The sequence below is a fragment of the Octodon degus genome, unplaced genomic scaffold, assembly GCF_000260255.1.
Source record: "Octodon degus isolate 3935 unplaced genomic scaffold, OctDeg1.0 scaffold00043, whole genome shotgun sequence".
In the NCBI taxonomy this organism is placed as follows: Eukaryota; Metazoa; Chordata; class Mammalia; order Rodentia; family Octodontidae; genus Octodon; species Octodon degus.
In genome coordinates this window covers 5,898,695-5,917,177 of record NW_004524619.1, presented here as the reverse complement: position 1 = coordinate 5,917,177, position 18,483 = coordinate 5,898,695, and the positions used below count along the sequence as shown (strand labels likewise).

The 18,483-nt window shown below is 46.0% G+C and overlaps 1 protein-coding gene across 1 annotated transcript in view; it reads right to left on the bottom strand.

Annotated features, from left to right (window-relative positions):
• Positions 1 to 18,483, bottom strand: part of Il17rd (interleukin 17 receptor D) — a gene marked incomplete at its 3' end in the record, with an annotated part of 72,936 nt that overhangs the window by 16,444 nt on the left and 38,009 nt on the right. Inside the window, exons 2-3 of the mRNA XM_023715725.1 lie at positions 6,643 to 6,700; positions 930 to 1,055 (exon numbers count right to left, since the gene is read on the bottom strand). Coding sequence (XP_023571493.1) covers positions 930 to 1,055; positions 6,643 to 6,700 — 184 coding nt within the window. The remainder of the gene's footprint in view (positions 1 to 929; positions 1,056 to 6,642; positions 6,701 to 18,483) is intronic.

The following is an 18,483-nucleotide window of genomic DNA, read 5'->3' as shown; positions in this document are numbered from 1 at the left end:
GGTCCCTGTGCTTTGCTAAGCTTGTTCTAAATAGGTGCTTTAGACCCCTGAGCCATCTCACCAGCCCCTGCTACTCGCTTTTATAAAAGCAGGATTTGTGGATTTTTCTGCCACGTCAAAGAATTAAGTCACTTCTGCTGTGAGACTTCACTAGGGCCTGCAGGCACGCAAGAGGTAACTAAAAATGGAACAAAGCTGACCTTCATTTTGGATCCTCTGTTACTGTAAGTCTGGGGTGTAGTCTCTTCTCAGCTTGCGTATAGGTATGTTGCTCATTTAAAGGGTGTCTACGTACAGGACCTCATCCCAAAACAAAAGGTTTTCGGGGACATTTGGCTACATTATAATATTACCTGTGTTCTAAGAGGGTGCAGCCCCATACCACTGAGACCAGACAGCAGAGACAGTGCCATCCTGCCAACAGAACCACCCTCAGCAGGAGGACCCGAGTTACGACTCCGGGGCTGAGACACCGATCAGCTGGGCCTAATCTTTGAGAACTGGTCTCTGCCTTTTCAGGCAGGTCGGGCTGAAGCCCTAGACTGGAGTGTGCTCCCCGCTGCCAAGAGTCCCTTCCTATCTTCCCCCTAGCTCTGCAATGAAAGCGAGGACCATGGTAGCCAGTGGCATCTGCACCAACCTCAGCCTCATTCTCATCAAGCCCTGTCTGCCTGGAGGCCACCACATGCAGGACCCCTCCATCGGGCACCAACCAGTCCCTGGTGGACCTGACCGCTTTTTGTCGTTTTGATTTCTCGAGAAAGGCTCTCACTCTGTAGTCCAGGCTAACCTTGAACTCACCGTGGAGCCCTGACTGGCCTGGATCTCTTGCCTCAGCCTCCTGAGTGCTGAGATTACCGGTGTATACCACCACACCTGGCTCCAAGCCTTGTTTCTTTTTTGGTGTAACTTGATTTTTGACCACTTACCAAGGGCCCCTGGGGACCAAAGAATGGTGACTGCCACTTGGTCATGGCACGCGTACTGGCTGATGGTGATGTTCTGGGCATCGGCGATCATGTGCTTCCCCACCGGATTCACGTAGGTGGTACAGTCTGCAGAATTGAGACAGTAAGAATAATTTACGTTTCAAAGTCCTCTCATTAAATGCCACGGAGCATGTCTGGAGTGGCCATATCCATTCTGTTTCAAGACATGTGTTTGAAAAGCCCAAATATGAGCTGGGTGTGGCAGGGCACACCTGTAGTCTCAGCACTCAGGAGGCTGGCGCAGGGCTATCAGCACGAGTTTGACACAAATCTGGGCTCCTTAGTGTCTTCAAGGCCAGTCTGCACAATACGGCAAGACCCTGTCTCAAAACCAAACCAAACCAAACAAACACTTTTACTTATTAAATAATTTGGAAGAAATCACTGCTAAATAATTTGGGACTATTTGTCTTTAGATGAAACCTAGAAGGCAAGGTAACTAACAGGCAAGACACCCACAGATGTGAATCCACTGAACAGGGACTCCTCACCCTGAACATGATAGAAACTTAAGGATGAGGCTGCTAAGAGCATCCCCAAAAGCAAAACCTTTGTTCTGGAAGACCATGTGTCATCAAAGACAGGCACATGGCCAACTAAATCCAAAAGCCCCCGCCTGTAATTCCAGCACTTGGAAGACTGAGGCAGGAGGATCAATGCAAGTTTGAGGCCAGCCTAGACTATATAGATAATCACCTAAAAAAAAAAAAAAAAAAAAAGCCCCTGCCTGCTCCGAAACAAAGCCATCCCCTTTCTTTGATTTTTGTATGAGCACTGCTCACTGTCACCTATCAGTACAGCCATAATATACAAGCAGCTGTGGGCACTTGATACTGCCTAACTTAGAGATCCTTAAAGGGGACCCACAGAGACCCTCCAAGTCTCTACGTGCCAGCAGCTTGTGGCTAGAATCAGTCTGGGCTCAGACAACAGTCGTGAGCTATTTGGCCATCTTTTTCCATTTTTTGAGACAAGGTCTCGCTATGTAGTTCAGACTGGCCTCGAACTTGCAACAATCCTCCTGCCTTAGCCTCCTCACTGCTAGGATTACAGGAGTGTGTCGACAACTTATTTAGCTGTCTTGCAGGGAGAACTATTTATCAGGAATATCCAGCAGACACCAACTCATCATTTTCATGCCAGTGCTTCACCATCTCTCTCAGTGATTCTACCTGAACACCCTACCCTCTCCTTCTCCTTCCTCATCTCCTCTTTTAGTGTCTCACGGTGTAGTGAAGGCTGGCCTTGAACTCACTTATGTAACCTAGACTGGCTTGGAACTCACAGCCATCTTCCTGCCTCAGCCTCCCAGTGCTGGGATTACAGGCGTGCATCACCACGACTGATATGAACACCCTCTGCATTATCTGCTGCAAAAGATCACCCAAGGTCCAAACCTGCAAGGGTTTTTTGGTTTAGATTTTTTTTTTCTTTGAGGTGAACTATCACAGGTTATTTTCTGAGCAGCTCAGTGAATTGGATGCATTTTTCTCCCCATAAACTATACTCCTAAATTCCCAGTTTTTATAAGTAAAATATTCATGAAGGCTGACTCTGGTGGCACATTCCTGTAGTTCCAGCAGTCTGGGAAGCTGAGACAGGAAAATTCAAGTTCAAACCCAGCCTGGGCAATTTATTGAGACCCTGTTTCAAAATAAAACAGGATTGGGATGTAGTTGAACACAAAAGCCTTGGTTCAATCCCAAGGAGCCCCCACCCACCCACCTCCCACCAACACAAAAAAGTTTATTGGAGACAAAGGAAAACCACAAAGAATGTAAGAACAATGTAAAAACATTTAGGCAAATTCTCTAGTAAGCCAGAGAGATAATTCACTTTCAAAGCAACCAGTATATGCTCTCTGGGTATAGAAGAGATTTTTGGATTAGAAAGAAAATTAAGTATCTGGTGCTATACAAGTGAGGCCTAGAGAGGTCAGAGACTTGGGCGCCCACTACTGACCAGACCAAGCATAGCACCAAGACAAGCAGCCTCGATGGCTCCCTGCACTTGTGCCTTACACTTACCAGCATAAGCTGGGTCAGAAGTGCTCTGCCTGCAAAAGTTTGGAGACCAGCTTCCTAACACTAAAAGACAAGACACTATCCTACTTGTGAAGTTACAGTATTTTCATCTATTGAGATCTATACTGTAAGAGAAACCTTTGATTTAGCTCCAAAAAGCTGCATAAATAAGAGCAAACTATGGTTTTCTTTCTTTTTGTTCTTTCTTTCTCTTTAACAGGGTCTCACTATGTAGTCCAGGCTGGCCTCAAATGTGCAATCCTCTTCCGTCACCCTCCCAAGTGCAGAGGCTACAGGTGTGTGCCGCCACATCCGGGTCTTTGTTCATTCCTAATGCCAAAATTAACACTCTTTGGTTTTCTGTAAATACAATTATGCAAACACAAAGCCTAGGAATTTAAAAAAAAAAAAAAAGGTATTATAACCTACTCAGACATGATCTGAGTGAAGAAACTGGGCAGAAGGAGGCAAAAAGACTTACGGAATTCAGTTATGACTTGATAGTAAGACATTTTCTTTATAACATTAAATGACAAAAGAATAAAAAAATAAGACTTTGTAGGTAACGGTGAAAACCTGGTAATTGGTTCTTAGTTATTTCAAGTAGGACTCGGAACCAGTCAGTTGAACAATAAAAGGAACTTTTTTTTTTTTTTTTGGTGGAACCAGGGATTGAACTCAGGCTCTTGCGCTTGCCAGGGAAGCGCTTATTCCACTGAACCATCTCCCCAGCCCCAAAACGATCTTCTTATAGAAGAAAAATATCTTTTTTTTTTTTTTAATTTTTATTTTATTTATTTGTGTGTGTGTGTGTGGGTGTGGCCAGCTCAGTCCACCAGGGGGCGGGGCTGGCTGGCATGTGGTGCTGGGGGATTGAACCGCGGTCCCTGTGCTTTGCTAAGCTTGTTCTAAGTAGGTGATTTAGGCCACTGAGCCATCTCACCAGCCCCAAAAATATCTTTTTCAATGGGAAACACTGTAAGTTTTTACACAGCCTGCATTTAATTATTAACAAGTCTAAACTTTTGGATTCTGGTTACAAAAAATTTTATGCCCAAATGTCATTTTGCCAAAACGCAACCGAGCTTCAAACGTCTCAGGAGCCGATGTGAGCTATAAATTAAATTCTAATTAAACACTGTAGAATTAAGAATAAAGAGAGGAGTAAGAAGAGACAGGCATAGGCATGAGGGCCACAAAACTTAGTACAATTAAAACAACAATATGATAAATTTGAAGTTGTGCAGGTATAGGTTCTTTTCCCAGAAAACCCATAAGTTAGAGACAAATGCTTGTTTGCAGCTGACCGGAAAATTTTGAACTCTTGAATGTAATACAAGATCTGCAAAGACTGAAGGCGTGTATCAGAAATTAACTTTCTCACTCAAAGAAAGTCCCCTTACACATGTCTTTACTTAGCTGAACACTGCGTCGTGGACCTGCCAATCTTTCCTAACCATCGCAGCGTTTACCCAGCACATACACACAGCACAGTGAACTGCCCGAACTCATGTTTAAGTCCTGACTCAAAAAAGCCTTGCTAGGGGCCGGGGAGATGGCTCAGTAGAATAAGCGCTTGCCTGGCAATCACAAGAGCCTGAGTTCAATCCCTAGTTCTGCACACCCCCCCCCAAAAAAAAACAGCCTTGCTAGCAATGGTGGTATGAATTTGACACACATAATTATATCTTAAAATGGTTATATTACAGCCATAACCTAGTTAACTCTTTTGTGGACTGCAATCCCCTGATTAGCTTACTATATAGTTCTGGGTATGACTGAACGGGATTTACTGAAGTGGGGAGTATGAGTGGCACCAACCAATAGGCTTATAGCCTCAATGAAATTTAAAAAGGAAAACAGAACAAAAGGTGGCCTTGCTTCTTCCTCCCACTCCCCTTGGAGGTCCATCTGCTGGCTTCTGGTGCAGACCCTCTAGCCTCCTGACACAGACTCGCTGCAGACCCTGCAGTGAGCGCCAGACTCTGGCAAGATCCTTGGGATCTCCAGCGGGCCACAGCGCAGATGGCACGTCCACACTCTTCCACACCTGACTGCCAGGGGCCATTGCAAGCCTACCTTATAAATCTTTATAAGGTTACACGTCTTATATTGAATCTGTTTCTCGGGCTGGGGACATGGCACAGTAGTAGAGCGCTTTTTTGGCATACACGAGGCCCTGAGTTCAATCCCCAGCACCACACACACACAAAATCTGTTTCTCTAGTGAGTGTTGACAGATACGCTCTGTCATAGCAGAGATCATTCCAGGGGGCTCCCCCTCCTCTTGAATGAAACCAGATACTTAAAGGAGATCCTACAAACTTAAACAGAAAATGGACCTTAACTGTTTTCTTAGAAAACAATTCAGTCAGAGACAAAAGGTTCACATTTTCTTCAGAGAAAGGGCACAAAAGGATGCTGATATTATTCAACTGCTGTTGGACTAACTTCTAGCATCAATAGCTAGATTTCTCTGAGCACTCAAAGTAGATGAGGTACCAGGATGATGAGCAAGTGTGAGCATCACATCACTTAGGCCTCAAAATAATGCTAAAAGAAAACTCATCTTTTTGGGTTTTTCTGTTTTTTTACCCCCAGTGCTAGCAATCAAGGCCAGGGTCTTGCCTGCATGCTAAGCAAGTACTCTACTAAAGTAATGCCATCAGCCCAATAATTTTCATTTGGAGCAAAGTCAAGTCACCTGCACACACACCTGATAGGTGGGGTTAGTACCTAGGCCCAAGTCAGACACGCTAACTAGAAACCCGTAAGCCCATCTGAGCAAAGAGCGAGTTGGCCACTCTGTACGTGTGAAAAATTTTAAATACAGGGCCAGAGAGATGGCTCAGTGGAATAAGCGCTTACCCGGCAAGCGCAAGGGCCTGAGTTCAATCCCCGGTTCCGCAAAAAAAAAAAAGAAAAGAAAAGAAAAGAAAAAATTTAAATACAATGTCAATACAGTAAAACCTCAGTTCACAAACACTTCTGCTCACAAACAATTCAGTTCTCAAACAGAAGTATTTGACAAAATTTTGCTTCCCTTCACAAACTCCTCTGCAGCAGGTGACAAAAACAACCATAGCCATCTCCCCCACAAAATCATAAACCAAGTTGGTGAACCAAAGTACCACTATACTTTAAAAAAAAAAAAAAAAAAAATCACACACACAAAAGGCAACTTTCCAGCTATTCTTGGAAGCCACATCTGGCTACGTTCAGTGGGGATTCCTCAAGCCCACAGTCTTGAATCCAGAAATCAGTGCTCCTCTCAAGCCAAACAAGCTACCCGGGCCTGCCACTTACTGCCTCCCCAGCACCCTGCATTTGGGCAGCTTTGTTCCTCTGTCCCCTGCGGGCCCTCCAGGTATGTGTGTGTTCTTAAGGCTGCTTCACAGCTACTTTTCTGAACACCTGACCTATGAAAGACACTTGACCTACTCAAGCTCCCAAATAGGTCAGTGGCTTAGCTTAATCAAGAGTGAGTTGCTTTAGCTACTGACAAACCTGAATAGACTCAGAAAATTCTTCAGCCTCAGGACCTGCCGCTGTGTCCTTGATTAAGCACAACCAAATAAGCTGTAGGCTACAGAAAGGCCTCGGCTCTTCGCAGTCAGGCCGTTACTTACTGTCATATCTGAAAGTGATGTTGTTCAGCCCGCTGTTCCTGCTGGCTGGTCCCACTCCCTGCGGGAAAACAAGAGAACATGATGCACAGTGGAGCCAATTTATTCTTTCAGCACAAACCCTCTGGACTCTAAACACAGGCGATGCTGGCTTCGGAGACGAGGGTGGGGGCGAGTCCAGGAGCAGCACTTGTATCTCTTCCCACCAGTTCCCTGATGCCCCAAACACCCTCCAGCCCAAGACATTCAACTTCCAGGCCATAGAGATCAGGGGATCACTGCCCCCCAAGACAACAGGAGCAGGCTGTTCTGTGTTTAGGAGCCAAAGAAGTCATTCGTAGTTAAAATTGGGAGAAACCGGGTCAGCCAGCTGGAGCCCTTCCAACCAGATCTGCATTGAACACTGACTGGTTATAAAATTCGCCTACCAGACACCCTCATCCAGACCTCTATTAAGGCAGGAGAGATATGCAACTCCTCAAGTGGAAGGAAACCAATTTCTCATTACAAGACTAAAAATTTTGACTGTGGGAATAAGCCGTTACTTTTTTTTTTTTTTTGGGGGGGGGGAGGGGAGACCAGGGATTGAACTCAGGCCCTTGCACTTGCCAGGGAAGCGCTTATTCCACTGAGCCAACTCCCCGGCCCCCTTAAGCCATTACTTTTAATGAGAAAATTTTTCATTTATCCATACCTGTGTTTGGGATACTCAGGGTGGGGTCATAAAAGAAAAAGATCAAGACTTTAAAAGGTGGAACTCTTAACTTTTGGTGAGGTGGTGATTAACCACCTGCACTCTTAATAGGTAGGAGGTAAGGACGGGGCCAGGCTTCCCCTTCCAATTACAGCGTCCACATACAGGCAGCAACTGAAGCCTCCTGCTACCCCGCCTTCTCCCCACCCACTGCTTATCCGTCATGGGAATGCCAGCTACACAGCTCTGCTGACTCCTATTTAACTGTTTCTCTAACAATCTGCAAATGTGCCATTCCATATTAATTGCAGAACTCTCCAAAATATGTTAATTCTGAAGTGCTAAATGATGGGAAAGTATTCTAACCACACAGCTAAAGTTTCCACTCGAGGAGGATGGGGGGGGGCGTGTCCATCTGCTGGCAGCCTGGTATTTAATGGGCAATGGTTACACTGAGGCACAATGTGGAGAACACTGACGATGGGGCTCAGGGTTTCACCCCACAACCCCATCACATCCATATGCTACAAGGGTGTTTATGCTGCTCATCCCGAAGCCAGGCCCACCCACTGAAACCACATCCCTGAGCCCAGACACACATGGGCCTTGGGAAGGCAAAGCTATGCAAAAAGAGACACAGGCATGCACACACCCCATGCTATGGTGAGGGATAACTAAGCAGTGATATAAAACCTAAACTGGAGCCAGGGTCATAGCTCAGTAGAATGAGCACTTGCCTGGCAAGCTCAAGGGCCTGAGTTCAATCCCTGGTTCCACCAAGAAAAAAAAAAAACTAAACCCTCTGGTGCCCAAGCCCTGGATCTGTTGGGACTCCCTTTCTTCCTGGCTCAACTTCCTCCTCTCACCTTTCTTTCACTTATCTGTAAGATGCCAAAAGACTTCACCCAAACTGAAACTTTGCAAAGTGCTCTTCCTTTATTAAAATTCTTAAAAGCAGCCGGGGATGGTGGAACACAGGTGAAATCCCAAGCTGAAGCAGGAGGACCACCCTAAATCTGAAGCCAGCCTGAGCTACCTAGTGAGACTATTGTAGGCAGCTAAATTAGATAGTATTATTATAGGCAGGCAGACAGGGCCAGGCCCTCAAGGAGACAAATTACGGAAGACAAGATGACTTTGCGTATTTGGAAGAGACAGACACTCCCCCCACTGTGGGCCAGGCCCCAAGACAAAAAAATAAACAAATACAGCCACATACTTCCCTAGGAAAGGCATCAGGGATTGATACTCTAAAGAGGTATCAATCACCTTGAAAGAGCCCTAAAAGTCACTCACCCAACCCTCAACAGGAAGAGACCCTGTCACATATTCATGTGCACTGGCTACATGACTCGCTTCCTCATTTGGTACTGGATTTAATCAATTTTACCTGAGCAATGGTGCTTGTAATCTCATTGGTTAACCAGTTTTGTACCACCTCATGCCCACCTAAGTGAGTTGCCATGTTCTCCACTTTAGACCCACCTCACTGCATGGTTTTACTCCATAAAAATCACTGGAAGAGACAGCTTCCCCTGGGGCAACCCACTCAGATCCCTCTTCTGCCCCTCTCTTGGACAGAAGCTTTCTTTCCCCCAATAAATACTCTGCTCTTAATCTCGTTTTAGAGAATGTGAACTCGTCCCAGGTACCTTTTAGGTTGGGAGTTTCATTTCCTCTATATCAAAACTGTCTCAAAAAAAAAAAAAAAAAAAAAAAACAAACAAACAAAAAAACCCAGCTCAATAAGGACAAAGCTATAGTCTGTGCAAGAGACTAGCCATAAAGCACAGACCTGAACAACAACCAAGCAGGAGACAGGAAGGAGACAGTGCAATCCCACATGCCTTTGGGAATGTCCAAGGCCAAAGTCCAAGACCCCTAAATCTCCCTCTTCCATTCCCATTACAATAGAAACCCATTCACCCTCTACAGTGAGAAACGCACCGTGCTATGTAGCACTGCGCTAGGTATGGCGGTAAATGTAACACCCACTGTCCCTCCTCCACAGAATAGAGTAACATGGTGCTCATGCTTTCAGAGAAGAATAACTCAATCTCAAGTCACACCCTGGCTCTTTAGCTGGCAAAACAGGAATATGATGCTAACGTGGAAAAACCAGCTGCAGAGAAACATGCAACATACATGGAATGCCTCAAAGCAGCACCTGGACAAGGATGTGTGGAGGGCAGGGACCTCCTGTACCAGAAGGCCAAGAGGGAAAAGGGTTATGGGCAGGAAAACAGAACAGCCTTATAGGAAGGGGAAGATGTAGCCTAGAGCCCAAGGCTAGTGCCTCCAGTTGGGTCCAAAGGAAAAATCCCACACTACTGGATGTGCGTCTGCTCAAATACTTCATTTTTTTCTTAATAGAACGTGTGCAGCTTTTACCTGGGAGGGGGACTAAGGACATAAAGCCATGTACAAGCAAACACTTTTCAAAAAGGAAACATGTTCCATTTAATTGCATATTCCAAGGTACACAGGAACGCTGACAGCCGACCATCTTCCTTGTGGAATTTGGTCCATTTTTCCTGTGTTCCTATTGCCTTGTACCTGTAGCTTTTGTTATCTGTTTAAGATAAGATGCACATGTATCTCCCAGCACGTTGTGAGAAGGTATTTTTCGGGTACTTCCAACAGCTAGTGCATTGCGAGGAGGAGATGAAGACAGTGAAAGTCACAGAGCAACCCCTCCCCAAAGTATCTGTGATACGTGTGGAGCTGTCCGGGGATGGGGGGCTCGCACACAGCATCCTCCTGCTTCCCACTCATCCATTCTGCCTGTCCTAAGCCCCCTTGGGCCCGAGCCAAAGAGGACCCATGATGTGCACACCAAGAAGCTGTGCACCAGGGTCCTTAGAAAGCCCCCTAGGAGGGCTGGGGAAGATAGCTCAGTAGACTAAGTGCTTGCTTGGCAAGCGCAGAGTCCTGAGTTCAATCCCCAGTACCGCAAAAAAGAAAAGGAAGTCCCCTAGGCATGATGTATATGCCCAGGCTATCCCATGGAACAGTGTCGCTTTATTTAGCAACAGAAATGACAGCCTCCCAGGGAGGTTCGTATTTCAGCGCAGGAACATGTGACCATGCTATGTTACAAAGCCGAAGCACCTGTGCAGATGTGCTTAGCTGTCTAGATGCTGAAATGGGGAGTATATTCTGAGCAATCCGGGTAGGCCCAGCGAAATCACAAGGGATCTTGTGGGAGGAGACTGAAAGGGCAGCATCAGAGGACAGAATATAGGACTCAGAGGGCTAGGGATATAGCTCAGCAACATAAGCGCCTTCCTGGCAAATGCAAGTTCCCAAGTTCAATCCCCCGAATACAGGATGTGGAGACAGGGCAGGGCTGAGGACGCTACACTACTGATTGGGCTATACTACCGATTTGAAGGATGGAGAAGAAAGAGACTACTGCGACAAAGAATACGAGCAACCTAGGACTGGAAAGAGCAAGAAACAGGCCGTCTTTCACACCCAGAAGAAACCAGCACCGCGGCAACTTGATTTCTAGCAGCCAAAGACCCATTTTGGAGTTGTGCCCTATGGCAGCAGCACAGGACAATGGGTTTCTTTCACTTTATTTTTTTTTATATTTATTTATTTATTTTGTTTATTTATTTATTTATTTATTTGTGTGTGCCTGTGGCCAGCTCAGCCCACCAGGGGCGGGGCTGGCTGGCATGTGGTGCTGGGGGATTGAACCGCGGTCCCTGTGCTTTGCTTAGCTTAGCTTGTTCTAAGTAGGTGCTTTAGACCACTGAGCCATCTCACCAGCCCTCTTTCACTTTAAGTTACTAAATTCATAGCAATTTTTTATAGCAACAACTGAAAGCTAATATACACATAAATTTCAATTGTAGCACACCAGAACTGAATCTGGATGTCACACACGTGGCATGTGGTACCATCCCTTCTTCCCCTCCCATACCCAAAGCCCATCTCTTGTCACTGTGTTCTCTCTCCCCAGCCCCACACAGCCATGAAACACTGATCTATCTGAACTGCAGCTTGAGATTCAGTCTTTACTTGTCCCGTCACAGCTGCCTCTATGTCCTGAATCAATTCAAAATGTTTACCTTTTATGGTCATTTTGACTCTGGGAAGGAGCCAGAAATGACACCATGCCAGATCTGGTGAATACAGTGGATGAGAGCCCACCACACTACTTTTACAAATCTGCCTTTCTGTTGGATGGCACTTGGCGGCAGCTTCACAGTGCTTTTTTTTTAAATCACACCTTGTAAAGACACTTGGAGGCTTTCAGTGCTGCTTCAGAAAATGCTGAGAGCAAGAGATGGAGGGAGAGGGAAAGAGGGGAGGAGGGGAAGCTCTTAAAGTATCATGGCTAGGACCAGCTCAGTACCATAAGCGCCTGCCCGGCAAGTGCAAGTCCCAAGTTCAATCCCTGGTACCAAAAAATAAAACAAAAAAGATAGTTGTAAAGTGGCACCAAGGGTCGGTCAGATACCTCAGTGGACTAAAGCACCTGCTTAGGCAGAGTGCAGTACCTATCCCCCAGCATGCCATGCCGGCCCTACCCAGGGGGGGCACTGAGGTGGTGATTGAGACTAGGCATGGTGGCACACACCTGCAATCCCAGCGCTTGGGAGGCTGGAAACAGGAGAATCACTATGAGTCTGATCTACATAGTGAGACCCTGTGGATCCGGTAGACCCTGTACTAAAATCATTAAAATAAAAATAAAGTGGTGTGGATGATAGAATTGCTGGAAGTTCCAGGGGTACTTGGGGAACTTAGTAGCCAACTGTCTTTTACTGTTATAATCTTTTTTCAATTTACACATTCACCACATATTCCAATCGTACTACTATTATAGACAGTAAGTTATGTAGAAATCTTATAGGCAGGCAGGCAGGGTTGAACCCTTGAGGGGTCAGTGCAGAAGACAACTGTGGCAGGAAGCCTGTTCACTGAAGTCCCGGCTTCAAGAAAAACGGAGTTACTCACCCTATACCTCTCCTAGGGATGAACAGTAGCAACTGATATTCTAAGTAGGTACCAGTCAACCTCCACCTGGGGGTGGAGGACCAAACCTCATAATCCACCCCTTCTGGAATAGTCCTTGTCCACCCCATGTGCACTTGTTCTGTGACCTGCTTCCCCATTTGATCCCCATGTAATCACTATTGCCCAGTGACTATACTTGGTGTAACCTTATTGGTTCACCACAGTCTTGTCCCACCTTATCATTTCCTGTTGGATCAATATGACCTAAATGTCTATACTTGTCTTTTGTGTGTGTGTGTGTGTGTGTGTGTGTGTGTGTGTGTGTAACTGGGGATTGAACTCAGGCCCTTGCACTTGCCAGGGAAGCACTTATTCCACTGAGCCATCTCCCTGACCCCTATACTTGTCATCTTGTTAATCAATCAGAGTTCTGTCCCACCTTAAACCCACCTCACCTCTTTATTATTGGCTTGGCTCAATAAACACCCTTGAGAAGGGGTGGGGGACCAACTTTCTGGGTCCGTTCTGTCCCTCTTAGACTGAAGCTTTTTCTCAATAAATTCTTCCAGGGACTGGGGAGATGGCTCAGCAGAATAAGGGCTTCCTTTCCTGGCAAGTGCAAGGGTCTGAGTTCAATCCCCGGTTCTGCCAAATAAATAAATAAATAAATAAATAAATAAAATTCTTCCTACTCTTACCTTCATTGTTCCTAGAATGAATTTATTTATTTATTGATTGATTGATTGGAATGGAAGATCAAACTCAGGACCTTGAGCTTTCCAGGCAGGCACTTCTGCCTGCTGAGCTATATCCCCGGCCCTCATTCCTGGAATTTAAGAGAACACAAACCCAGCATTTTGGACATCTAGCAGGTTGGAAGTTTCTTTCCCCTGTATCAATACCTATCAACAGCTAAGCATACCATCTGATGCCTAATAATTCAAATATGTTCCTGACATTATTCCTGAGAAGATCCCTGACTTAATCAAGAGGTGAGAGCTGCGGTGGGGGGTACAGTACAAGGGACCATATGACACAGACAAGAAAGCACACAGAACAACCTGACAGGGATCTACCTCCAGCATCCAAAAATCTTAAAAGGACTGCAAGAGACGTGGCCGGTACTGTTGTAGGCAGCTAAATTAGATAGAATTATTACAGGTAGTCAGACAGGCCAGGCCCCCAAGGAGACAGTATGAAAGACAAGGTGACTTTGCCTATTTGGAAGAGACAAACACTCCCCTACTGTGGGCCAGGTCTCAAGACAAAAGACTAAACAAATGCAGCCACTTTCCTCCCCCAGGGGTGACATCTGGGATTGATATTCTAAATAGGTATCAATCACCTTGAAAGAGCCTTACAAGTCACTCACACAATCCCCAACAGGAAGAGACCCCATCCTGTATTCATGCCCTCTGGCTATGTGATTCACTTTCTCATTTGGTACTAGATTTAATCAATTTACTCAATTTTACAGTTGGGCACAGTCTTGTCTCACCTCAGGCCCACCTAAGCAAATTCTGATCTTCTCCATCTTAGACTTGCCTCACTGCACGGTTTTGCTCTATAAAACTCCCTGAAGGAGCCAACTTCCTGGGCAACCTGCTTCAGCTCAGTCCCGCCTCCGCTCTTGGACAGCTTTCTTTCCCCCAGTAAATATATTCTGCTCTTAACCTCCATTTGTTCCTAAAGTTCATCCTTCGGTTTTAGAGAACTCGAACTCATCCCAAGTACCTTTCAGGTTGAGAGTTTCATTCTCCTATAATAGCAGGTCAGGGCAAAGTGGCAGAAGGCACTAACCACGTGGCTAAAAACATGCTCTGGCTGGGTGTGGTGGTGCAAGCCTGTGATCCCAGTTAATCCAAGCACTCAGGAGGCTGAGGCAGGAGGATCAGCTGAGGTCAGAGTCAGACTACACAGTGAGTTCAAAGACAACCTGAACTACAATGTTCTGTGGCTGTGATGGGAGGTGGGTGGTCTAAGTTACTGCAGCTCTGAAAAGTGCACAGGTTGAAATGGAGAGAAATGCTGAATGCGCCCCAGACCCACAGCTCAGTTTCCTGTTTAAATAAAACGAATGCATGATTAAGCCAGATAATACCTACAAGACCCTAACCTGGTTCTGGGGTGACTTATGGCTTTAGCATCCGAGCCCACACCCACAGAACCCAGAGAAAGTTACTAACCAACCTGATCGACAGCTTTGTTAACAGTTCTTCAGGAAAAAACCCTAGCTTTTAGCTACTATACCGTTTTGATATTTAATGAGTTTGACAATTAAAAATACTTGTTGCCTGTTAGTTAAAACCTATAAACTCCAGGGCTGCAGCCTCGGGGTGCCACATTCTTAGTTAATTAACCACCCCCATTTGCTGCCCTAATGGGTAGCTTTTAATTTGATCCAAAAGGAACTAAGCAAGCCCCAGTACCGGGAGCTCCAGTAGGAAATTCCTTTGGTTGGTGCTCTGCGGTGAGGGGAACAAGGATGGAAGCAGCAAACATAATGGAGAAAACATCCATCTTTTACTCAGGAAGTGGGGTGGGGTAAGTCTTAATAGCTCCAAAGGAATAAAATTCCAAAGGCAAAAACCCACACCACACTCCAGCCTGTGGCAGAGTACAGCTGGGACACAAAGACAGTTGTGGGAAAGGACACCCCCACCCCAAAAGAGAGGGCAGGAACAGGAGAAGAAAGGGGAGGAGGACAGGGGAGGGGGAAGGCAGGGGAAGGGGAAGGCGGGGGAGGGGGAAGGCAGGGGAAGGGAGGGGAAGCCTCAGTTTGGGGGAGGGCTCGAGAATTCTAAGCCCTCTAAAGACATCAACTTCCCCGAGCAATTTCCAAAGCAGCTCCGATACAATTTAACCTTTTATATATGATGCCCCTTCTCCAATGGAAGTCTGGCCAAATGGTGAGGCCTAAGAAGCCCTCAGGACCCATTAAGGGGCTGGCTTTCAGAAAGCTGCTCATGATTGGTAAAAAGCATGAGAACCCCCCAGGTTTTCTTGGTTTTGTTTTGTTTTTAAAGGATCTAGTAACTACTTAAAACTTCAGGCAGGCCTGGGGAAATAGCTCAGTGTTATAAACACCTGCCTGGCAAGCACAAGGACAGGAGTTTAATCCCCAGTACCACATGCCTTGCCAGCTCTGCAGCAAGCTGAGAGCCAAGTCAAGCCAAGCTAAGCCTGCCAATGAAACCGGTCGTGGTGGTACATGCCTGAAATCCCAGTGCTGGGGAGGCTGAGACAGGAGGATCACTATGAGTCCAAGCTGCGTAGAGACCCTGTACCAAATAAAATTAAATAAATAAATAAATAAAAATACAAATAAGAGATTTGTCTATGTCTATAATCCCAGTACTCTGGGAAGCTGTGGCAGAAAGATTTCAAGTTCAAACCCAGCCTGGGTAACTTAGCTATTCTTTTTTTTTTTGAACCAAGGATTGAACTCAGGTCCTTGCGTTTGCCAGGGAAGTGCTTATTCCACTGAGCCATCTCCCCCGCCCCATCTTAGCTATTCATATTTAGCAAGACTCTCTCTTGAAAATAAAAAAGGGCTGAGAAGGGCTGGGGAGATGGCTCAGTGGAATAAGTACTTCCCTGGCAAGTGCAAGGGCCTGAGTTCAATCCTTGGTTCCACAAAAAAAAAAAAAAAAAAGAGGAGGTGGAGGTGGAGGAGGAAGAAGAAGAGGAGAAGGAGGAGGAGAAGAAGGAGAAGGAGAAGAAGAAGAAGGAGAAGGAGAAGAAGGAGAAGGAGAAGAAAGGCTGAAGATCTAACTTAGCAGTGCGGAAGGCCTGGGCTCAAGCCAGTACAAAAATAAATAAGTAAATAAATAAAGAGGGGAAGAAAGCCACTAAGGCCAACTCATGCTGTCTACTGTCTATAGCATTTTCTCCACCTTGGGTTTCCAGCGTGTAAATGAGAAGAAAATAAAGCAGAAGAACTGTGAGGCCTCAACTGCACCATGGGACAACTTTGCATACGACCACGAGGCAGGAATAGCAAAAGAGGACCCAACCTGGGCCATGTTCTCCTCGCTGGTTCAGATGGTTTCATAAACAAAGACAGACCCCACTTCTTCAGTTCAAACCTTTCACTAAAAGGGAAAACAATCAGCAAAGGCAGAGAAGCCCCAGGTGATGTAAGCATAGGAGAATGCTGGCAAATCCAAAACACAAGGAAAGTAACTCACCAGGCCAGCCTGCGCCTGGATCTAGTCAACATATATTCCTTCCACATTCCTGGGAGCTGTTCTCTCTCACTCTCCGTGGAGATACAACTGACTTCAGAAAGGAAAGGAAGAGCTGCCAGCAGTCGGACTCGGAGGTGAGGCCTGGATGTCTAGCCCTGGGGGAGGGCTGCGGGGTTCCCACCAGCAATTACCCCATGGGCCCCCAAAGACCCGGAGATCTTAGGCTAATTAAAGAGATTTGCCAGGGAGGTAGGAAATCACGACTCCAAAGCGCGGTCTGTGCACCAGACCAAAGCCATAATCATGATTCATCTCTGACATGCTGCTAATCAACCCACACATGTTCCTAATTTCATGCTCCCCAAAGGAAGGCTGAAGGGACAATTGTTTCTGAGCTCTAACACGGAGCCGACCCATGCCAAGTTACCATGTGTCCCGCTTATCAAGCTGAAAGCCCAGTTCCCGTCCAAGCTCTTGCACTGTCCGCCCCTCCCGAGTCCATGCGCGGCCCATGCACCGCCGGGTAGATGTGTCAGAACCTCTACGTGGGTTGAATCTTGGCTATCAACTTCTCTAAAATGATGGTGGCCTAAATGCAACTGGAAATATTTTAAATTTTCCTTACCTACTCCTCACTAGGATTCTTTTTCTTTGCTATTGGAATATACTTGTGTATTAATCCTGATAATTAAAACACATACACACATGAGTGCACATGCACACGCACACCCACACTACAAACACACCACAAAGCTTAAAACAAAGCAGCAGTCCCTTGGTTTTCACAAAGCAAAAGCCCAAGTACTTTCTCCAATCTGCTAAGGATCTGGGCTGTGTTCTTCCAAGGCTAATACTCACAGACCCGATTGTTCTATTTTTCCCGTTCTGAAAGCATTAAAACCAAGCTATAAAACACGCCTCTGGATTGAGAGCCAGATCTTGCCCTGTGCTTCATTCCTCTCCCCGCCACCCAAATGAGAACCTCATGTTAGAGAACATCATCCTTCAAGGTAATAGGCAGTCTATGTACAGCTTAAAAAGTATACACAGACAACTCGCACACTGGGATTAACTGGTTTTCTGTAAACATCAGGTACAAAGAGAAAGCAAACAACCAACCACCCAAAAATACCACCCGCTACTGGCTCATTCTCACTCAGAAGTGAAAAGAACAAAGACTCTACTCTAGCAGCCCAGGAAAGTCTCTTCCACAGAGAGCAAAATAGTGATTAGACAATAGAGGAAAACTTACAGCTATAAACGTGCTTGTTATGCCTGAACTGAGCGGAAGTGTTCAGCTCGGAACACAACTACTAATAAAGAGCCTTAGGACCACACAGAGAGCGGTGCACTGAATTGAGCCCACTTCAAATACTGTGTCTGAGGGCCCCGAGTCTCAAATACTGTGTCACATCTGGAATTCTGCTTTTACTGGGAGATTGTGACGTTGCCATGGGGATCCCATCTCCCTCATCCTGGCAGACTCCTGGCAAGAAGTCTCCACACACACAACATGTTCCACATATGTGCTTCCTCTAAGGTGGATTTCTCAGATTTGGCCAATCGTGTGGAAGGGCCACCCTTTAGGGGTTTGGGTGCTAAACGAACCATTGCAGGATATGTTTCAAAAACAAAAGACCTCTTCTGTCAAATGATTATGTCCATGTAGTGGTCCTGGATGGAAAAACCTTCAAATAAGAGTGGGAAGGAGCACCTGCACATTCGATCCTTTGTCAACAGTTCTGGCTTCAGCCAGGTGCCTGGCACACACCTGTGATCCTAGCCCTCGGGCAGGCTGAGGCAGCAGGATCACAAGCTCCAGTCCGGACTTCAGAGCTTAAGTGGGACTGTGCTTTAAAATAAATTACAAAAAAGGCAGGGGGGATAGCTCAGTGTGAATGAGGTTCCGGGTTCAATCCCCTGTGCCACAAAAACAGAAGTTAAAAATTGTTTTTAACGTTGGCTTCCCTCCTTTTCTCTAAGGAGAAA